The sequence below is a fragment of the Sphaeramia orbicularis genome, chromosome 4, assembly GCF_902148855.1.
Source record: "Sphaeramia orbicularis chromosome 4, fSphaOr1.1, whole genome shotgun sequence".
Taxonomy (NCBI): Eukaryota; Metazoa; Chordata; class Actinopteri; order Kurtiformes; family Apogonidae; genus Sphaeramia; species Sphaeramia orbicularis.
This window is the reverse complement of record NC_043960.1, coordinates 4,979,177-5,000,363: the sequence shown is the minus strand read 5'-3', so window position 1 is coordinate 5,000,363 and position 21,187 is coordinate 4,979,177. Positions and strand designations below refer to the sequence as shown.

General features: G+C 36.6%; 1 protein-coding gene across 3 annotated transcripts in view; it reads right to left on the bottom strand.

The window, feature by feature from the left end:
* Nucleotides 1-8,749: 8,749 nt before the first annotated feature.
* arrdc2 (arrestin domain containing 2) overlaps nt 8,750-21,187 on the bottom strand; it is a 29,653-nt gene continuing 17,215 nt past the window's right edge. For 2 of the 3 annotated variants that reach the window (XM_030131785.1, XM_030131786.1), the window contains exons 3-8: nt 14,174-14,391; nt 13,985-14,087; nt 13,065-13,321; nt 12,641-12,803; nt 11,710-11,870; nt 8,750-10,138 (exon numbers count right to left, since the gene is read on the bottom strand). In XM_030131785.1, the coding sequence (XP_029987645.1) occupies nt 10,085-10,138; nt 11,710-11,870; nt 12,641-12,803; nt 13,065-13,321; nt 13,985-14,087; nt 14,174-14,391 (956 nt within the window). In that variant the 3' untranslated portion in view covers nt 8,750-10,084. Of the gene's footprint in view, nt 10,139-11,709; nt 11,871-12,640; nt 12,804-13,064; nt 13,322-13,984; nt 14,088-14,173; nt 14,392-16,354; nt 16,796-21,187 lie in introns of those variants that run through there. The other variant, XM_030131784.1, reaches the window with a different exon arrangement.

The following is a 21,187-nucleotide window of genomic DNA, read 5'->3' as shown; positions in this document are numbered from 1 at the left end:
TCCTTGGCAGAGGTAATAATAATAATAATAATAATAATAATAATAATAATAATAATAATAATAATAATAATAATAATAATAATGTCAACTCCAAACTATGTTTTAGAGTGAAAAAGTAAAATTACATTATGAAAATGTTGACACTGACAATCTATCCTTTAAAAAATGTGACTAACATGAACAACCTGACATTTCTGAAGAAAAATAAGTGCAATTTTTACAATATTCTGCCTCAGTTCATCATTTACAAAGTACAGATCCCAGTGGATCTACAAATACACAAAACATTTAACAGGCAGAATATTGGTAAAATTACACATACTTCTCTTAAGACATGTTCCTGTCACCAAAATAAACAGTACTATGTAAAAGTCCTGTTCCAACCTTACATTTGTTGGTTTATTACAGTTCTAATGTCCACACATATACATTTGTCTCTGTATTTAGATCCAATCTGATATTTGTGAAGTATGAACAGCAGGAAAAACATGAGTTTCAGGTTAAAAACAGCTTCTATAAACTAAAGTGGTCGTATTTAGTGTGACCTCCCTTTGTATTTAACGTGTCTTTAACCCTTTTGTTCAGACAGTATGAGATTTATGGCATTAATTTAATGATGTTTTATTCCAGGTTTCATTCAACACATGTCAGATGTTTCTAATTGTTTGCTCTGGTTCTTGTCAGGGGGTCAGAGGTCAAACTAAATAGTGACTTTAACCTTTACAACCCAGTTAGTTCAGTTTTTGTGTGTTTTTATTTTAAGGCTATGCACACATTTCCTGTATTTTCTTCTTGAATCTGAAGAAAAGAGAATGAGAAACAAACATGTATGATCATTTCAACCACCAAGAACAAATAAACTGAAGGTGGAATAAGACTTTTGCACAGTACTGTATAAATTATACACTTGCCTCTTGTGGATATTGTACATAAACTTTCCTATAATGGAAAAAAACAAACAAGCTGATGCCCTGGGTATGAAAACAGTATATTTTTTCCAGGTGTGTTTGCGCTGTGCCTTAAGACAGTTGAAGCAGAAATGTTTCCAGTTACTGAAGTACCAGTATTTCCTCAGGCATGTTGATTAAAAACACTTCAGCTTTTTAGATTACTGCAGTATAAATGGCTAATGAGAACTTATATCACGCCAGTTAAATTAAATAAATATAATCGGAACATCCTGGATATATGTATACAATGCATGGAGGTGAAGGGAACGTTATTCCATTGTGTGGCAATGCAGTAAGATCAAATCTTTTTGGGAGGAGGTTAAAATGGCAATAGAAAAAATGATTTCAAAAATCGTTCCAATGGATCCTACACTTTTTGTTTTAGGACTTTATCCAAAAGGTCATAAATACAACAAAAGTGAACACATATTAATAGATACGTGTCTTTAACGTGCCAAAAGATCCATTGCAATGTTTTGGAAAAAGACCAGCAGGCAGTATTACGTACTGGGTGAAGCAAATGTTGACAACGTTTCCTTTGTAGAGACTGACGTACATACGAAAAGGTAGGCAGGATATGTTTGAAAAGATATGGGAACCTTTTAAGATGTTTGTTAAAAATGTTGATTTAGTAAATGACAATGAGGAGGAATAAATATTCAGTTGTGCAAACCTTACAACAGGATTAATGAGTTCAAATACCTGTAATTGTAGCAGGGCATTATATTATGTACAAATGTTTATGGCTGAGAAGTTTGTGATGTGTATGTGTATTGTTTTTTTTTTTTTTTCTTGTATGTGTGTGTTTACTTGTAACACTTGTAATGTTGCAGGTGCCTTTGTTTGTGAGGTACAGGTCTACATGTGTTTATATGTACAAGTGTATGTGTGTATATAAAAAAAAAGGTGTTAATAAATATATTGTCCAAAAAAACCCCAAAACACTTCAGCTACACTGGAAACACACGCATTCACTTATTCATTCTGATTTTTGTTTGTTTGAGATCAGAGCTGCCCAACCACATTGTAATCCCTGTTACTCACAAATGTCATTAGAGATTGGAGATGTGACTGCAGGAGTTAGAACTTGTCCAATATGTTTCATAAAGGAAAAACACAGTCGACATTTGGCTCTTGTAATTATACTTAATTTAATTTAACAGCAAATAAAGTCAAAGCAGAGTTTTTAATCAAGCTCAAAGGGAAAAACAATGTACAGACTGCACTGAACAAATTATATTTCATAATTTACAGTTCGCTCAAAGTCTGAAAACATGAGATTACATTATATTATATTAATTTGTCCATAAAAGAACGGACTCTAGGCTTCTCTTCAACCCATAAAAACCTAAACATCCACCGTCGACCACAACCATCTACTGATCTAAACTGTTTAAAACCTGTTGATCCACTAATCCTGTCAGTTCATGTAAATAATTGGTGTAAAATACAGTTTGTCATCTTTTTATGGTCATCAGATATGACCCATTTGGACGTTCAGAAGCTCCATAGTTACCATGGAAACACTCATCTTCTACAACGTTGATTCACCAGTAAAACCCATGGAGTTGGATCAATGACAGTGGATGGACACACTGCGTTTATGTTCAATTAATGATGTCTTTGCTGAAAAAAGTCACTTTTTCCTCAGTTTTCTCTGTTTCTGATTTAATAACCCTCAACTTTAATCTTTGCTTTTATGAACATTTACATTCATTCATTTTCTGAACCCGCTTTATCCTCACTAGGGTCATGGAGGTCGCTTGGAGCCTATCCCAGCTACATGGGGGCGAAGGCGGGGTACACCCTGGACATTTCGCCAGTTCATTGCAGGGCTGAACATATAGAGACAAACAATCACTCTCACATTCACACCTATGGGCAATTTAGATGAACCAATTAACCTATCAGTGCATGTGTTTGGATAGTGGGAGGAAGCCGGAGTACCTGGACAGAACCCACGCAGACACGGGGAGAACAGGTAAACTCCACACAGAAAGGCCCCACCTCTTCGACTGGTGTTGGAATCGAACCCAGGACCTTCTTGCTGTGAGGCACAAGTGCTAACCACTGCACCCTGAACAATTACATGATCAGTGAATTAAATATTGGAAAAAACTGATTTTCACTGAAAAAAAAAAGCAAAATAAAGACGATAACATTTCAATAAATGGTAATAAAAGGCTTAAGAACAGTTAAATAGAGAGAAAAGTTCATTTGGGAACTACCACAAAAGTAGCACTGAGTCTTTATGGGTTAAGTTTTGTTTTATCGTTCAGCCAAATCAAAAGAAAAAGAAAGTATGTGAACTTCAAATGCATCTTGTGCAATATTGATTCACTGGTAAAAACCCATGGAGTTTGACAAATAACAGTGGGTGGAGCCATTTGTTTTGTGTTTACTTTATGATACATTTTGCAGAAAAAGCCACTAGTCGTTTTTCCATTGATCCTCATATTGCACAAATATAACTTGCATAAAAATTTGCCTAATGGAAAAATATCACCAAAACTCAAATTTTTTTATGAAAGTTTTTTCACATGCAATAGGTGGTTTTTCGGGCACAGCAAAATTGGTATATCGCACAAAACTGCAATGGAAAGACCTTTTTGCGCAACTAGAGTCACATGACAAAAAAAATGGATGTTGATGAATGTTTTAATAATAGAAGAGGCAGAGAAGAAGAGTTTTAAAACATGACTTTAGTTCGGGACAGAGGAGTAATGAGTGTTCTAGATTCAAAACAAAAGATATTTCTGTTCGTCAACATATTTTTGGAATAACTTATCGTGTCATCTTGCGATAATAAATAAACAAATCATTGCATTTGTGATTTAATGGAAAACCTGACATTATGCACGTCTGTTTTTTGAACATTTAGTAAATATCAGTAAAGTTTTGCGCATATGTCCAATGGAAAAGTGACTACTGTTTTGCCAGATTTCTCTGTTTTAATATAATAATCTTTATGAGCATCTATATGATCAGTAATCTAAATATAGGAAATACCTGATTTTCACAGAAAAAAATCAAAATGCAGAGGATAATATTATAATAAATGGTGATAAAACACTTAAGGAAAGTAAAATAGTGAGAAAAATACATTTAGGAGCTGCCATTAAAGTAGCACTGGGTCGTTAAGGGTTAACTTTAGTTGTACTTTTCAGTCAACCCAAAAAAACAAAGCACGTGAACCTCAAATGTAGGACGTAAAACAGCTGGAGGCAAGACTGGAAGTACGGAGGTATCTACAGAAAAACAAACCTAAGAGCAATGTTAATAGATTTATGTAAAAACCTGGATAGACTGGATTATTACACGTGATGAGGTGGTGTTTTAAAGGCTGAAATTGAATGATTCAGGTGTAGAAATGTAGATAACATGACAAATACGGGATACAAAGGAGGCACAAAGGTGGAAATAAGAACAAAACAAATGCAAATAATGACATGAGATTAAGTGAAACTGTATATGTGTGATAATTATCCTTTAAACAGTGGAGGTATCGAGTTATAATTCACATAATGAAGCAGGCAGGCAGGTCTGACGACAACAGGAGCCAAAGTAAAAAACAAAACCACAGGTTTGTTAATCGCATCACCTAACAGTTTCATATAAAACATGTGCTTACTGTGTGCTGTGTGTTAAAAAACAAAGGCGTGAAATGTGTCATCACTTGATCATCAGTCAGCTGATCTGGATGTGGAAGCCAGTGTTCCTTCATTACTGTCGGTTCAATTACACTAAATGGACAAAAATATCAGCGCATATTAACCCTTAACGACCTCGAACTATGTTTGGGATTCTTTCCAGTAGAATTTTTCTTTGTGTCTAACCTTTTCTAAATGATTTATCAGCATTTATTATAATATTATCCCCTGCATTTTACATTTTTTCTGTAAAAATAAGGTTAATTATCTTACAGGTGTCAAACATGTGGCCTGGGGGCCAAATCCGGCCCACCAAAGGGTCCAGTCCGGCCCTTGGGAGGAATTTTTGAAATATAAAAATTACACTAAGATATTAACAATCCTTTTAGTTCAGGTTCCACATTCAGACTAATTCAATCTCAAGTGGGCAGGACCAGTAAAATATGATCATAATAACATAGAAATAATGACAATTCCAAATTTTTCTTTTAGTAAATGTAAATATTTTCATGTATTTACACTAAAACAAAGTAGAATTTTGCAAAAAATGTGAATAACCTGAACAAATATAAACAACCTGAAATGTCTTAAGAGAAGTAAGTACAATTTTAACAATATTCAGCCTGTTATTAAATCAATCAATCAATCAATTAATCAATCAATCAATCAAATTGTATTTATATAGCGCCAAATCATAACAAAAGTTTTCTCATGACACTTTACATATAGAGTTGGTCAAAACCAGACTCTAAGTCAATTTACAGAAACCCAACAGAATCCAGAATCCCAAAAGAATGTTTGTGTGTTTGTAGATCCACTGTGATCTGTACGTTATAATGTACATGTTGAAATGATAAACTGAGGCAGAATACTGTTAAAATTACACTTATTTTTTCAGTTTCTTCATGTTATTCACATCTTTTGAGAAGATAGTTTTTAGATGTCATCCTTTTCATAATGTAAATTTACTTTTTTCGCTTTAAAACAGAGAGAAGTTTGGAGTTGACATTATTTATATATTATTATGTTCTTATTTTACTGGTTCGGCCCACTGCAGATCAAATTTAGCTGAATGTGGAACTGAACTAAAATGAGTTTGACAGCCCTGAATTATCTGAACCTGCTTCATCCTCACTAGGGTCACAGGGGTCGTTGGAGCCTATCCCATTTACTTATGGGCAAAGGTGGGGTTCACCCTGGACATGTCACCAGTTCATCACAGACTGAACATACAGAGACAAACAGTTACTCTCACATTCACACCTATGGGCAATTTAGATGAACCCATTAACTTATCAGTGCATAAAAATAAGGTATTTCCTATATTTAATTCACTGATCATGAAGATGCTAATATCAAAACAGGGAAAACCGACAAAAAAATAGGTTGTTTTTTTTTGCAAAATATATCATTAATAAGTCATAGAACAGCTCTGTTCAACTGTGCATATAACAACTGAAAGTGTTCTATTTGCACTCTTCAAAAAAATCTTGAATTAAGCAAAAAAAATCTTGAATTAAGCAAAAAAAATCTTGAATTAATCAAAAAAAAAATCTTGAATTAAGCAAAATAATAATAATCTTGAATTAAGCAAAAAAAAAAAAAAAAAAATCTTGAATTAAGTAAAAAAAAAAAAAAAAAAAAAAAAATCTGCCAATGGAACAAGTGAAAATTATCTTTCTTTTCTCACTGAAAAGTTACTCTTTAAGTAATTCTGTCTTATTTTAAGTGTGATGAGATATTTGGACTAGAAATGAGAAAAATACACTTAGTAAGATTTTGATTTTTGCAGTGATGCAGATAGATAGATAGATAGATAGATAGATAGATAGATAGATAGATAGATAGATAGATAGATAGATAGATAGATAGATAGATAGATAGATAGATAGATAGATAGATAGATAGATAGATAGATAGATAGATAAAACCCTCTATTAGGACCTAATTAGAATATAATAGAAACTCAGACTAGACAATGTGCATTATTTCAGTTTATTAAATGACTGATTGTTTGCTTGTAAACACAGGTGTCAAACATGTGGCCCAGGGGCCAAATCCGGCTCACCAAAGGATCCAACCTGGCCCATATGATGGATTTGTGAAATACAAACATGACACTGAAGATATTAACAATCGAGGATGTCAAAATCATTTTAATTCAGATTCCACATACAGACCAATTAGATCTCAAGTGGGTTAGAATCAGTAAAACACAATCATATTAAACCTATAAATAAGGAAAACAGCAAATTTTATCTTTGTTTTAGTGTTAAAAGGTAAAATTACATGAAAATGTTTACATGAAAAAACTGTTGTTTTACAAAATATGTGAAACACCTGAAATGTCTTAAGGTAAGTAAATGCAATTTTACCAATATTCTGCCTGTTATTAAATGTTTTGTGCATTTGTAACTGTAATGGAAGTTGTAATGCACATGTGTAAATGATAAATTAATAATCTGAGGCATAATATTGTTAAAATTGCAGTTGTTTTTCTTAAGACGTTTCCAGTTGTTCATGTTATTCAGATTTTTACTTCCACCAAGGAGGTTATGTTTTGCCGGCTTTGGTTTGTTTGTTTGTTTGTTTGTTTGTCTGTCCGGGTGCAAGATAACTCAAAAAGTATGGATGAATTTGGATGAAAATTTCAGGAATGTTGATACTGGCACAAGGAACAAATGATTAAAATTTGGTGGTGATTGGGGGGGCACTGGTCTGCCTTGGCGGAGGTCTGCGCTCTTTGAGTGCTTTTCTAATTGTAAATGTTAACATTATCAGAATTTCATTTTACTTTTTTCACTGTTATTATTGACTGGTCCGGCCCACTTGAGACCATACTGGGCTGAATGTGGCCCCTGAACTAAAATGAGTTTGACACCCCTGCTTGTACAGTTCGGATGTGTCAGGTATTTCCGTCGGATGAACTCTTAAACTCTGGGATGTCTTTGTGAATAAACCTCTGAGTGTTTCTTTGGTTTGGCCCGGAGCCACGTTTACAGTTTGTGTAACAGTGTGTATAATTCACTGAGCTGCCGGTTTGTTCCTATGGGCTACATGTTTATCTGTGGTACAAAAAAATAACCAGGATCCATGCTGAAATTTCAAGTAAACAAAGTACAAACTGTCCATGAGGACACTAGATGAGTTCCATCTATCAAGTCTACTTAGTGTGACACATAATTTTGCGGAAAGTGGTTTGGCCACTTCTTAAAAGTCAACTAGAAAAACTGGGATTGCGTAACTGGACAACATTAGAGCTGTCACAGGCAAAAGCTGCGGTTGTAATGACTGTTTTGATCCACGGTGCGTAGCCTGTTTCTCTGCTGAACCCTGCCCTTGGCAATAATATGGCTTTGAGTCACTGGTGAACATGATGTACAAATCCACCGGCACGCAAAGAGCTAAACACAGCCTCTGCACGACGACTCCCCTCACACAGAGCAGCGCTGACCAAGGTTCTAATACTGTTGGATTTTTCATTATAGTTCACTTTTATTTAGTTTTGACTTTTTTTCTCTAATTCAGTTAGTTTTAATGAGTTTTTAGAGCAGGTTTGGTAGTTTTTATTAGTTTTCGTCATTTTCTAAATGCTTAGTTTTTTTTATATCTTTTCTCCTCTTCACCGTCAAATTCAAATAAATCCCAGACAGGACTCTGCTGCTTTCTCCCAACTTCAGTCTCCATGTTTCCAGGCAGAGTGGGGACCAGAAGATGAAGTGACATGAAGTGACAGACCGTTAAATATCATATGGTGCCAGCAGCTAAAATTGCTTGAGGGAAATAAATCGATTTTATATCAATCTAACATTGACAAAGACGAAAACTAATGTAATTTTATTCATAATTTTTTATACGTTTGTTAGTTTTGTAAACACACAATACAGTTTGTTAGTTTTTTTTCTTTTAATTATATATTTTTTTATTTATTTCAGTTAACGAAAATATTTGTACAATTCTAGTTTTCGTCATTTCTTTAGTTTTCCTAAATGATAATAACCGTGGTGCTTACATTCCCATCAGGGTGGTAAGGAAACACCAAAAACAGACATCTTATTTTGTTTTTCTTTTATTATAAAAAAAAAAAAAAGACAATTACAAAAACTTTGGCAAGATTGTGAATCAACAAGTGTATTTGTATAAAAATACATTCGGTTTTTCAGTGCGTGTCACCAAAGTCACACATCTGACCCTGAAGACTTAGTTCATCCTCCTTAACAGTTCTTTTTTTTTTTTTCTTCTTCTTTTTTTTCTTCGGAAGTAGAGGAGAAAACATAATCCTCCAGTCAGTATTTGGAATGTTCTTTGTCCATACATTTCAGTGGCATCTCCAGCTTAAGGCTCGACTTGAACTGGGCTTCACAAAAGCGCCTCACACAAGCGAGGCATCTGGCTCCCATCAAACGCTCCAGACCACATGGCTCAGGGACCTCCTCTTCCTCCTCCTCCTTTTGTTTAGCAGCTGGGAGAGCTAATCTACGAGCCTCGTGCAGCTTTATACACAAACTCCTCGTTCCATTTTATCACCGTGCTCAAACTCGCAAACCGCAGCTATCCGACAGCCTTTCCCGACAAGATACCGACTCTTCTCTCTCGTACAATCCAACCGTTTTTTTTTGTTGTTGTTCTTTTCAAGAATACATTCAGTGCCAGTCGGCTCTTGAGAGAACGACTCCCTGAAACTCTCATGCGATCCTCAACTGCAGATATTTAAGGCATATGTGTTTTTTTCCCTTTAGCATATTGTTTTTGTTACCTGCATGCATAAAATACATCTTAAATCTGCTTATTCGACTTAATCTGCTCCGGCGTTCCACCTTCAGATACAGTATGTGCTTAAGGAACAGTAGAAATGATCATAGGCACATGATGCATAGTAATGGTTGTTGAAAATCTACTGTGTTTCCAGACGAAGGGGAGCTGGACGCCGCAGACTATATATATATAATTGCACTTCTCGTTTACGCCACTCAAAGAGGACGATGCAAAAAACACGTCGACTTGTCAAGAGCGCTTTGGGTACACCAACTCATACTCTCAACCTAACGAGTATCAAGTGATTTTTTTATCCCCCCACAACACCTGTCAGTCCCAAACTCCTTAAAAGTCAAAATTCACTTCAGATAAGGGAAACGTTGATTGGGAGGTATGTGTGGCTCGCTTCATCAGGAGCCTAAAAAAAAAATCACTCGGGGAGGACAGAAACTGACGTGGAGAAGGTGCAGAACAGGAAAGCGTCCACTTTTTTTGTTTTTTGTTTTTGTTTTTAAAAAAGCGGGGGCCTCCCTCTATCCTCCACCGACATCCGGTTTCTGTGAGCTCCGTCTCCGGTCCGGACTTCTCGCCGTCGATCCGGTCCCTTCTCCACAACGCCGGGCGGGACCAGGCCTTTTTAATCAGAGAGAAGTAACCCAGGAGTAGACAAATCCCTTGATTGGTTTTCGTTCAATTGAAGCTGCTTGACGCTCAGGCAGGGTTCGTGGTTCAACATGTCATGCAACGTGGTCTCATATTGAAAGGCTGAGGGTTGGGATCGATCTGTGAAGAGGAAAAAGAGGAAAATGACGGGTTAAAGGGGTCATATTTTAGCTAAACCCACTTTTATTAGTCTTTGGTACATTTTTTTTTTGTTCAAAAAACCCAATAGTTGTTTTGTCTTATTTTTGTTTTGCTTTATTTCGTTTTGTCTGCGTGTAAATTTGTTGGTGTGAATCTATCTGATGTCATACCTCAGTCTGTTGTCTTTTGAGTATTTACAGTCTAAGTCTTATGACTGTGTGTTGAATGTCTATGTGTCCAATAAATAATAAGTTAAAAAAAAAAACAGTGTTTTTATTACACATGGAGTCATCCAGAAGAGCATAAAAACAGTCATCTTTTTTTTTAATACCCAAACCCATGAACATTCCCACTCTGTTGCACCATAAAAAAGATAATAATTAACAACAATAATAATAATAAAAAACAAAGAAAAAATAAAGAACACAGATATAAGTCTCAGACTCGTATTAATAAGACTACGCCTCTTTTCTATGATTCAGAACAGGTTGTCAGGTACTGAAAACCTTATTGGCTCATCCTCTTAGAGAATATCTAATTTTTTCCAATGATAAATGATGTGAAAGACCCAGAAACCAAGATTTAAATGTTGGAGGTTGTTTATTTTTCCCTTTAAGTAGTATTAGTCTATGAGCTAGACTAGAGGAGTGGTGAAGGCAATTAGATTTTTAGATTTTTGGTTAAAATTGGTTCATTTATTTGTGTATTTGGACTCTAATAGTTCATAAAGTTTGAATTTGAACCCTCCAGGTGCTGCAAAACTATCTTTATATTCATTTTGGCAAAAACTGAGTGGATTTCTACAACCTGTTTTAATTCCTACTGAATTTGTTATGTTTTATAACTAGTTACGTCACGCCATTTGCACACATAAGGTCAAGACTTCAGATGAACATTTCTCAGAGTACGACATAATTGTTTATCAGCAGCAGCGGTTGGAGTAAAAACTGAAAATATGTCCAAACTTCGAGCCGATTACCTAAGTTTAAGTTTATACTTCTTCCTACTCCTTTTCGACCATGCAAAATTCAGACTTGCACATACTTGAAGATAGATTCTGTTCATTTAAATATTTTGTTTTTGTCTTAATTTGTTTCGTTTTGTTTTATTTCATTTCTTTGCATGTTCTAAATAAATAAATAAATAAATAAATAAATACATACATAAAATGTTCAGCTGTTGGTTGTATTAACAAACACAACCTGGAGGGGGTGGGGTCATAGATTTAAAGGGCCAGCGCTCAAAACAACTTTTCTGGTGTCATTACTCAGAAATATTGTTGAAGATGGGCCTGTGGAGTTGAATTAATGAAGAATTCAGACCCAAGCAGAGCATTTACAGTTTATGGAGACCACAGGGAAATGTTTCTATTTAAAAAAGCAAAATATCACTCCTTGAAGTCAGTAAAAAAAAAAATGAACAAAACAACCAAAGCTACATTCAAAATCACACCCACAGATTTGTTTTTCGGTCGTTGCACAACTCTTCTGTGATCATGCAAGTAAACTGTGGGTGTCAGCGACTGTTGTTTCCAGCTTCAGTTTGCTCACCTCGCTGTAAACAGGCGGCGGTCTGAAGCGAAACTCCTGGACGAAAGCCATGAGGGGGCGCTCCAAGATCCCACTCAGGTCTTCGGCAGGTTGCGGGGTGACGGCGTTGTTTCTCTGCTCGGCCTCCTCTTCCGTGACCACAGAGCTGTAATCTGGAGGAGCTGCAGGGGAAAGAAATTAAAAAAGGAGGCAGGATTAGAGTCCAGTGGCCTGACTCAGAACATCAGCAGGTCCAAACACTGAACTGCTGAGTCAGCGCTAAGTCAAAACTACACCCACATAAAAAATTACTGCCTTTTTTTTTGTTAACAAACACTGATCGGATCCAACGTGAATTTCAACCGAGACAAAAACCTTTGTTTATACATGTTGGCATGTGACTCAGTGGCATTTTGGCACTTGGTGATTATTAAGGAGAAATAAATATACCCAGAGAGAGTGATAGCACGAGAGCCAAGAAGACAAAATGTACTAATAAAAGCCAGATCGAGTTCAAGTGGATGTGCTTATTCTCTAATGTAACTAGACCTGAAGAACATCTGAAACTTGTTTATCAGGAAAAAGACATTGGAGTTTTCCTGTAAGTTTCCAGTACTTTCCAAAACTGAAAAATGTTCCACTCACAATCTGCTCTAAACATTAAAAAATAGAAAAAACAACTTTATTTTAGCGTGTACACTAGCTTAGAGTGGTTTGTGCATCTATAAAAACATACATAGAACACCAATAATTGAAAAAGGTGCTAAAAGGGTACAACCATTTTCCTTAGTCATCCAGATTTATCCTTTTCCCATTCATTTCGTAGTTTGTGTTTGAAGCCCCAAAACTGAAAAATGCTCAACTCTTAATCTGCTCTAAACTTTAAAAACAGAATAAAAAACTATCTTTTAGTGCGTGCACTAGCTTAAAAGTTGAATTTCAGGACACTTACGCTCAGGCTGCTCTGGGATGGCCATCCGCAGCCACTCCAGGTTGACGCTGTACTGGCTGCTGACGCTGGAGGTCCGGCTGCCGAAGGGATGGAGGGGGATGGTGCCGATGACCAGCGGCAGCTCCAGACACAGCTTGGATGTCCCGGGAACGTCCACGCAAACCTGGACGGAGGCAAAGAGGATGACGACTTAGTGACGGACAATCAAACCTGCCTCCATAATCTGATATAAAGTCATGTTTTACTCTGTAACTGTGTAAACGTATAATGTGTTTTATGTTGTCTATGTAGGGACTAAAGATGGAAATTAACCTTCATATTGGTACATATTATGATTATTAATATGCACTGTCCCTTTGAAAATAAATAAATAAATAAACTTCAAAGTTCAGTCCTGATAACGCCACCCGGAGACCACACTCACCTTGAGCATGTACTCCACTTTGATGATGCGACACTGCAGGATGGACGGACCCACGGGCGGGATCTTGATGGCGCGGCCATGCCACGTCTCCCGACATCTGGCGCCCACGATGTCGCCGCAGAGCGTGGCCACCACCGAGCGCTTCTGCTTCATAGTGCCACGGGCGATGAACGTCTGCGTCTGGGTGATGTAGGCTTTGGGCACGATGGATCTGGAGGTAGAGTTGTCGAATTCAGCGAAGACGGGGATCACCTCGCCTGTAGAAAAGGAAAAACACGGTTAGGACCTCCACACGCGTCGGATCGAACTCACAGCGACTTTACTTTAGAAGGTTTTACTGCGCACTGAACATTTTGCATATTGTTAGCTTCATAGCATAAATACACAGTTTTAGAAGAACTGTGATTTATGCATAAAATGAATCAGCAGTGTCAGGAGAGTAAAGTTACACAGACATGACAGTTTGGCCAAAAATATGACTAAGGCGATTATGCTACGAGGTTAACGATTTGTCGCTATAACTCAATAACTCTTAACTTCACTGTTACACCTTTATTATCTATTTATGGTCTCCTCCTCCTGCTGTTTATAGTTCTATTTTGTTTATAGTTACATTCTACGTTTATAGTTCTATTCTATGTTTATAGTTATATTCTGTTTATAGTTATATTTCACGTTTATAGTTATATTCTATGTTTATGGTTACATTCTATATTTATAGTTCTAGTCTGTTTATAGTTCTATCCTATGTTCATAGTAGTATTCTATTCTATTTCTAAATATTTTTTTCTACTTTGTTCATTTTGTGCCGTGGGTCTTTAGAGTTTTGTCATTTCAGTTTTCTGTGTGTGATGTACATGTGGTAAAACTGACATTAAAGCTGATTTCGTCTTTGTCTTTGTCCGTTCAGCCCATCTCACCTGGTGTGTAGCCTTTTCGGTCGATCTTCGCCGTTACAGACACCTGTCCGAAGTTGCGGTACCATGCCCGTGCCATTTTATCCTTCGTTCCGGCCTGCGGCGCCTGAAAATAATTCCCACCACATCAGTAAGAACCTCTGAAAACCCAAATCAGCAGCTTTGTGTTCCGTCCAGAGCTGAGATGCTCACCAGTAAGGCCGGCGTGTTGATGTCAATGGGTTCAATGACTGTAAACTCCTTCTTGATCTTCTTGACGGTGGTCCAAGGTCTGTGTAGCTTAACTTTGACCCAGTAACGGATGCTGCCATGCTTCCCTTCAAAGGAGGTGACCAGCGTCTCCTCTGGAAGCTGGAAGCTGAATGGAAACTCATGTCTGCCAGCGGGAAGGACGGTGATTTCACCATTATCTGTAAAGAAACAGTAAAAAAAACCCAAAAACATTTAAATTAAGCCTGCTTTGTTGATTTTATTGCGTAGAGAGCATTTAGCTGCAAGGCATAAAGTAATAGAACGCTGACATTTCACAGTGACTAATAAAAGCCTGTTAATCTTTATTATGATGGATTATCTGAGTCCGATCCCAAACTCCTGGCAGTAAAAGCCTTCTGAATAAAAGAAACAACTGTGTTAAAGTAAACTGTGATAGAAGTGATAACAGCAGCTGTGATCCGGTGAAAACAAGTCAAAGTTGGTTAAGAATAGAAGAACTTTTACACGAAAAAGCAGCTGAAATCAAATCTGTGTTTCAGGCCGTTCAATCACATGGCCTGTGCTTGCTCAGAGGGGCGGTTCCTGCTCTATTGTGTTGACTGAGAACATGTTTTCCTCGAGCTGCATTATCCTGCCTGCCTCAACTCCTCTGTTTTTTTTTTTTTTTTTCTCTTTCTGCTGCTGTCGCTGCTGCACAGGTCCACCAGCACGTGTTGGCCTTTAAAACACTCCAAGTGTGTTCGGCGAGAGCTATTTACTGTACAAATACGGTCATTTCCTTTCATCAGATGTTTAAATGCACATCAGAAAAGGAAAAAGAAAGCAAAAACCACAGACCAAATGCTCATGTTTTGTATGATGCGTTCCATGGAAGACAAACTGAAACAGAACCGAGCACAGAAACATAAAAATCGACAAAGCTCTGCCAGTCAATTTCCTGTCAGGACTTTAGACCAAAACATTTCTGCTTACAATGAATGAGGGCAGAAACCCGAAGCTGCCCTCTCGAATCACTGGAGAAAAACAACTTCTTCAGGGGGGATCAGTCTAATGTCTGCAGGCTGAGAGGCTGCAGACAGCTGATGCTGCACAAATACTCATTTCTACACAATCTGCAGAGTTTAACCTTAGTCCTGGTCACAGCCTGAGATAAAACTTTTTTATTTTGGGTGATTATTATTAGTAGAATCCTTTAGATAAACAGGAAAAAAATGACTCACTGAGATTAAGCCAGGGTTGAAGTGCAATATATATTTATCTCGACTGTTTCTTGGTTTGTTGACATACTTGTTTTTATTTTGTATATATATTTACACTTGTCTTTTCTTTTAAACTGTTTTGCACTACGCACCACAAGAGAGTTGTCCCTTTTAATTTTGTTGCACATATGTATAATGACAATAAAGGCATTCTATTCTATTCTATTAAGAATATCAAGACAGCAGCAAAAGTTCAAGAAAGTAGATAAACTACACTAAAACATGCATAGAACACCACTGATAATTTAAAAAGTACCAAAAGTAAACAACAATTTTACTTAACCTCCTAAGACCTGCTGTCCACATTTGTAGACAAGAGTTTCATGACTTTATACAAAGAAAAGAAAACTGTCTACCACAAAGGATATTCCATAAAAATGTTAAAAAATGCATCCAAAAAAAAAAAACGAAACAAAACAACTGTTGCATCATGATGTTTCCAGTATAGGCACTTCTTTAATAAAAAACAAAAAAGCTGGTACTTTGCTGACATGTCCTAGGTCTTAGGAGGTTAAAAGCATCTCAAATCAGTTCCAAAACATCTACATCCAGATTCCATTCACTTCAAATGAAAAACTCTGACTGAAAACAGGCTAAAAGTCAAATCTGGATGGAAGTTTTTCTGCGTTTACTCAACTTTGAGGCTGTTTACTTTAATAAACTCCCCACCAGTTTCTGTTTCTGTTCAGTATTTGTGTGACTGTCTGCACCTCTCAGCTCCAGTTTGACCTCAGACACAGAAAAGCATCTCCTCACTTTAAATGGACCCAACAGCAGTTCCCCTTCTGCAGGCAGCAGACCCCCCCCCCCCCAGTGTTCCCTCAGACAGCTGACTGCTCTCTGTGCACCTCCTCATCTAAAAGGCTCGGTTCGGACCCGTGCATCCTGGCCCTGGACTGACCTGCCTGCAGGAGCACCTCTCTCCGGTTCAGGTACTCCACCTCGTCGCTGTAGTTCTGGGTGTACGCGGTGCTCGAACCCGCGGACCGGGACTCGGTCCAGTGCACCTTGGCGAAGCCCTCCGCGTGCAGCTTCAGGGAGTCGACCCGGCTCTCCCCGGACAGATCCAGAACCACCCGACCCGACACCACGTCCCCGCTGCTGAACACGGGGGGACAGTCCACCTCCGGGGAGTCGAAGACGATGTCCAACTTTTTCAACTTGTCGAAAATCATGTTTGTGCAAAAAGATGCAGAGCTCCGAACCGAACAAAAAAAACAAAAACAACAAAAAAAACAGACGCGTCCGGGTCCTCGTGTCGGTTCCGAGGGTTTTAACTCTGCAGAGTGGCTGTGGATGTGTGTTCTGCAGAAGGTTCTGCTCAGTCTGTTTGGAACTTTCGCTGCAGCCCTATTTGCAGGCGGAGGAAGGGGCGTGGCCTCGGCGCTCATTATGTAAGGCCTCAGGAGAGGGTGAAGGCTGGGCGATGAGGCGTTCAGGTGCTCCGCCTGTGCACGGACTTTTCACGCACTAGAACAGGGCTGTCAAACTCATCTGAGTTCAGGGGCTATATTCAGTAGTGATGGGACTTTTGGCTCTTTGAAGGGAGCCGTTCAGCAGACTGGCTCTCTTATGTTTTTTGCATTCTTTTGAAACACCAATGTTTTCAAATAGAACAGAATAGAATAGAATAGAATAGAATGTCTTTATTGTAACTGTACAGGTACAATGAAATTAAAAAGTGCAATTGTCCTAGGTGCTATAAAAAAGTATAAATAATGTATATAAAAAAGTATAAAAACTAAAATATAAAAAGAAAACCCTGACGGCATAAATATTTAAAAAGCAGCATTAAAAAAAAGAGTGTTACTAGACGTATAAAAGAGACATAAAACATCATATACTCTGGACAGCATTCAGCATTCCATACAATTAATTAATGTCCAGCAGTATTCAGTGCAATTAGGGCCCTGGGATAAAAACTGTTTTTCAGACAGTTTGTGCTGGACTTTAGTGTCCGGAAACGTCTGCCAGAGGGTAAAAGTTCAAAAAGTGGAAAACCAGGATGCACTGCATCCCTGATAATATAATTCAAGATTTTTTTTAACTTAACTGAAGATTTTTTGCTTGATTCAAGATTTTTTGCTAAATTTGAGATTTTTTTTGGCTTAATTGAAGATTTTTTTTTTTTTTTTACTTAATTGAAGATTGTTGTTGGCCTAATTCAAGACTTTTTCCTTAATTCAAGCAAATTTTTTTTTCTTCTTAATTCAATTCAAGACTGTGGAATTTTTGCACTTGGCAAAAACATCCCAGGGGCTGAACTGCACCCTTTGGCGGGCCGCATTTAGCCCCCGGGCCACATGTTTGACACCCCTGCACTAGAATATATTTTTTTCCTGTGCTATTTAGACTGTATTGTTATTATTATAGAGTTCGGCCCCAGGCTGCATGTTTGAGACCTCTGACTTAGAGTCAACACTAAATCAAAGATATATGTGTATTATCAGCAAAAAAAAAAAAAAAGAAACAACACAATTTAAAGTAGCTGAACTGCAGTAAAATGGCTCCACAAGTCAATATATTATCATTATATTAGATGCTTTTGTATTAATATTACAACATACATGTTGTATTTCATTTTATTTATGCCAGAGCTTCTGTATCATATGTTTGGCTAAAATCCACACAAAACTGTAACCATAATTAAATGCCTTTGTCGCTGCTATAACTAAATGAAGGCCTTTTAATGATACTTGGACAGAATACTATTCATGCTTATATTTATATTCGCTATTTATACTTTGTACAGAATATATTTTGTATCCTGTGTTATTTAGACTGTATTGTTATTATTACATTTTTAGCTTTACATTATGTTGTTGTATCTGTATTTCGTATTTAAATGGTTTGTCAACTGTTTTATGTAATGTCCTGTTTTTATATTCTGTATTTCCTGTTGTCTGTTGACCTGCTCAGGGAGTGCAGATGTAAATTAGGTCTTTGCTAACTCTGGTGCAATCATGTGATTGTTCATTGTCCCTGTCAAATAAACAATAAAGTAAAGTAAGTTTGCATCAAGTAAATCTATAAATTAAACTTTTCATGGGCTAAGGAAAACATTTCACAGCTAATCCAAGACTGTTCTTAATACTTTGTTTTAGGAGAATCTTCTGAAAACTCAAAAAAAGTGTAAATCTTGTGGTTTTCACTGGACAGGAAGGGGATGACAAATGTAATATGAAAAGGAGATAAAGCTTTAACGTTTCAATGTAATGGAGTAGAAAGTTACTATTTGCCTCAGAGATGGAGTAGAGTAGAAAAAACAAAGCAGCATAAAGTAGAAATGCCATGCAAATGCTGTTTCTAATATTTAACCTGTTGAGTAAAAAGTAAGTAAGCAAGTAAAAATAGTCTATAAATAATAATGCAAATGTTCGTCTGTGTTGTAGTGGGTATTATCAGCAAAAAAAAAAAAAAACACACTTTAAAGTAGTTACAGTGCAGTACAATGGCTCCTCAAGTCAATGTATTACTAATGTATCAGATGCTTTCGTATTAATATTACAACATATATGCATTTTATTTTATTTTATTTATGCCAGAGCTTCTTTGTCATATGTTTGTAACACATAAATCTATAAATTAAACTTAAATGAATAAATAATAACACAAATGTTTGTCTTTGCTTTAGTGTGAGAAAAGTAAATTACCTTATGAAAATGTGACAACTTGAACAAACATGTGCATCTTGAAATTTCCTACGAAAATAAGTGCAATATCAACAATATTATGTCTTGGCTTATTATTAACACAACTTACAGATCACAATGGATCTACAAAACATTTAGTAGCAGGCATTATATTGTTAAAAAACGTGTGTTTAATGTGAGCTCAGCTTGTTTCCTTTGTTTAGTGACAGATTTGAGAGAAATATATCAACTATTAAACTAGTAACTTCATGTGTTCTACTTTTATGTTTCGAGTTATTTTTAACTGATGACTCTTTTACCGTAAGAGTACCTACAATAACATCTGAACAAGTCTGGACAAAGTTTCAGAACAGGTCCAAATGAAACAAGAAACTAAAAAAAACTACCAAAACCTTCAGCTGAAATCAGACGGATTATGGAAGCAAAAGTTTAAAAAGAGAATTAATCAGTAAATGTAACTTTATTTGATGAGAAACTCCCATTGTGATTAAAAAAAAAAAAAAAATTCATGGATCTGGCGGAGGTAGTAACTATATGAAAATAACACATACAAGATAGAAAAATGAACAATAAAACAGTAGAAACAGCTATTCAAACACAATGGTACAGTTTCTCCTTCAGTGTATAAGCTTATAATCATTAAAGTATATGAAAGTTTATTAAAAATGGCAAAGAAAAGCCTGAGGATATAGTTCTAATAAACGTGTTCACAAAAAAAAAAAAAAAAAAAAAAAGGGGGAAATAATTCCAAAAGTCAACTTCTTAACTGTCACATATAAAGTCCCACTTCCTCTGTTTAATTTCCCACTTTCTTGGATTAATGTGAAACAGCTTTTTTTTTTTTTTTTTTTTTTTTTTTAACCAACACTACATTTTCCCGACTGAGCCTGAAGGCAACTTAATAAACATGCAGACTGGGTGTGGAGGCAGAGCAGAGAGGAAAACAGGGCCGGTGATGATTGATGGTTACAGGTTCTTAGAGGAAAACAGGCTTACTGAGCATGCCTGAGTCTGGCAGAGATCCTCCCTGCAATGCTCACAGGAAAATAGTTTCACTCCGGACCAAAGCTGTTTACTCCACATCTTCCATGTCACTTTGAACATACCGTACCATGTCTTAGTTCCTTCTGCACACATGGAAAACACACAGCTATGCACAAAAGCATGCATACTTACACCACCAAATCTCCTTATGAGAAACAAACACTCTACTGTAGATATCACAAGTTACAAAAGACACAACATCTGGGTCGACTGCATCACTTTAAATTAACTTTCAACCCAAAAAAAGCTGTTTCTGAGAACTTATTTGTACTTCTAAAACTCCTCTGAGATCCATAACCTTGACAGTCACTGCTTCATTTCTGACCCGGTTTAGCCTCCAACACAGTCAGTCCAGTTCAAGCAGCCCTCGGATGAAAAATCAAGTCAGAGCTGAGAAAAACAAGGTTGTTTACTGCTTTGTTCCTCAGGGTGAGGAGTTAGCTCTGCAGTGCCTCCATCTGGTCGTGTCCAGGCAGTGTGCACAGAAGCAGGAATAACAGGATGCTCCACACAGCATGCAGTGAACTACACATGTACAGTGTATTTCCAGATGTTTTACTGAAGTACATCTACTAAAACTGCACCGTGGAACCTGTAGAGTGGGGGTGTCAAAGTCATTTTAGTTCAGGGGCCACATTAAATGCAATAAAATCAAGCCAAATTAGATCTGAAGTGTGCCGGACCACTGAAATAATAATATAATAATATAAAAATAATGTCTATTTCAAACTCTCCTCTATATTTTAAAGTGAAAAAAGTAAAATTGTGCGATGAAAAATTATTATATCTACCAACTATCCTTTAAAACAATGGGAATAACATGAACAAACTGAAATTTATTAAGAAAATGAAGGGCGATTTTAACAATATTATCTTGGTTTATCATTTCTGATATTTAACCTGTTGAGTAAAAAGTAAGTAAGTAAGTAAAAATAGTCTATAAATAATAATGCAAATGTTTGTCTGTGTTGTAGTGGGTATTATCAGCAAAAAAAAAAAAAAAACTACACACTTTAAATTAGTTACAGTGCAGTAAA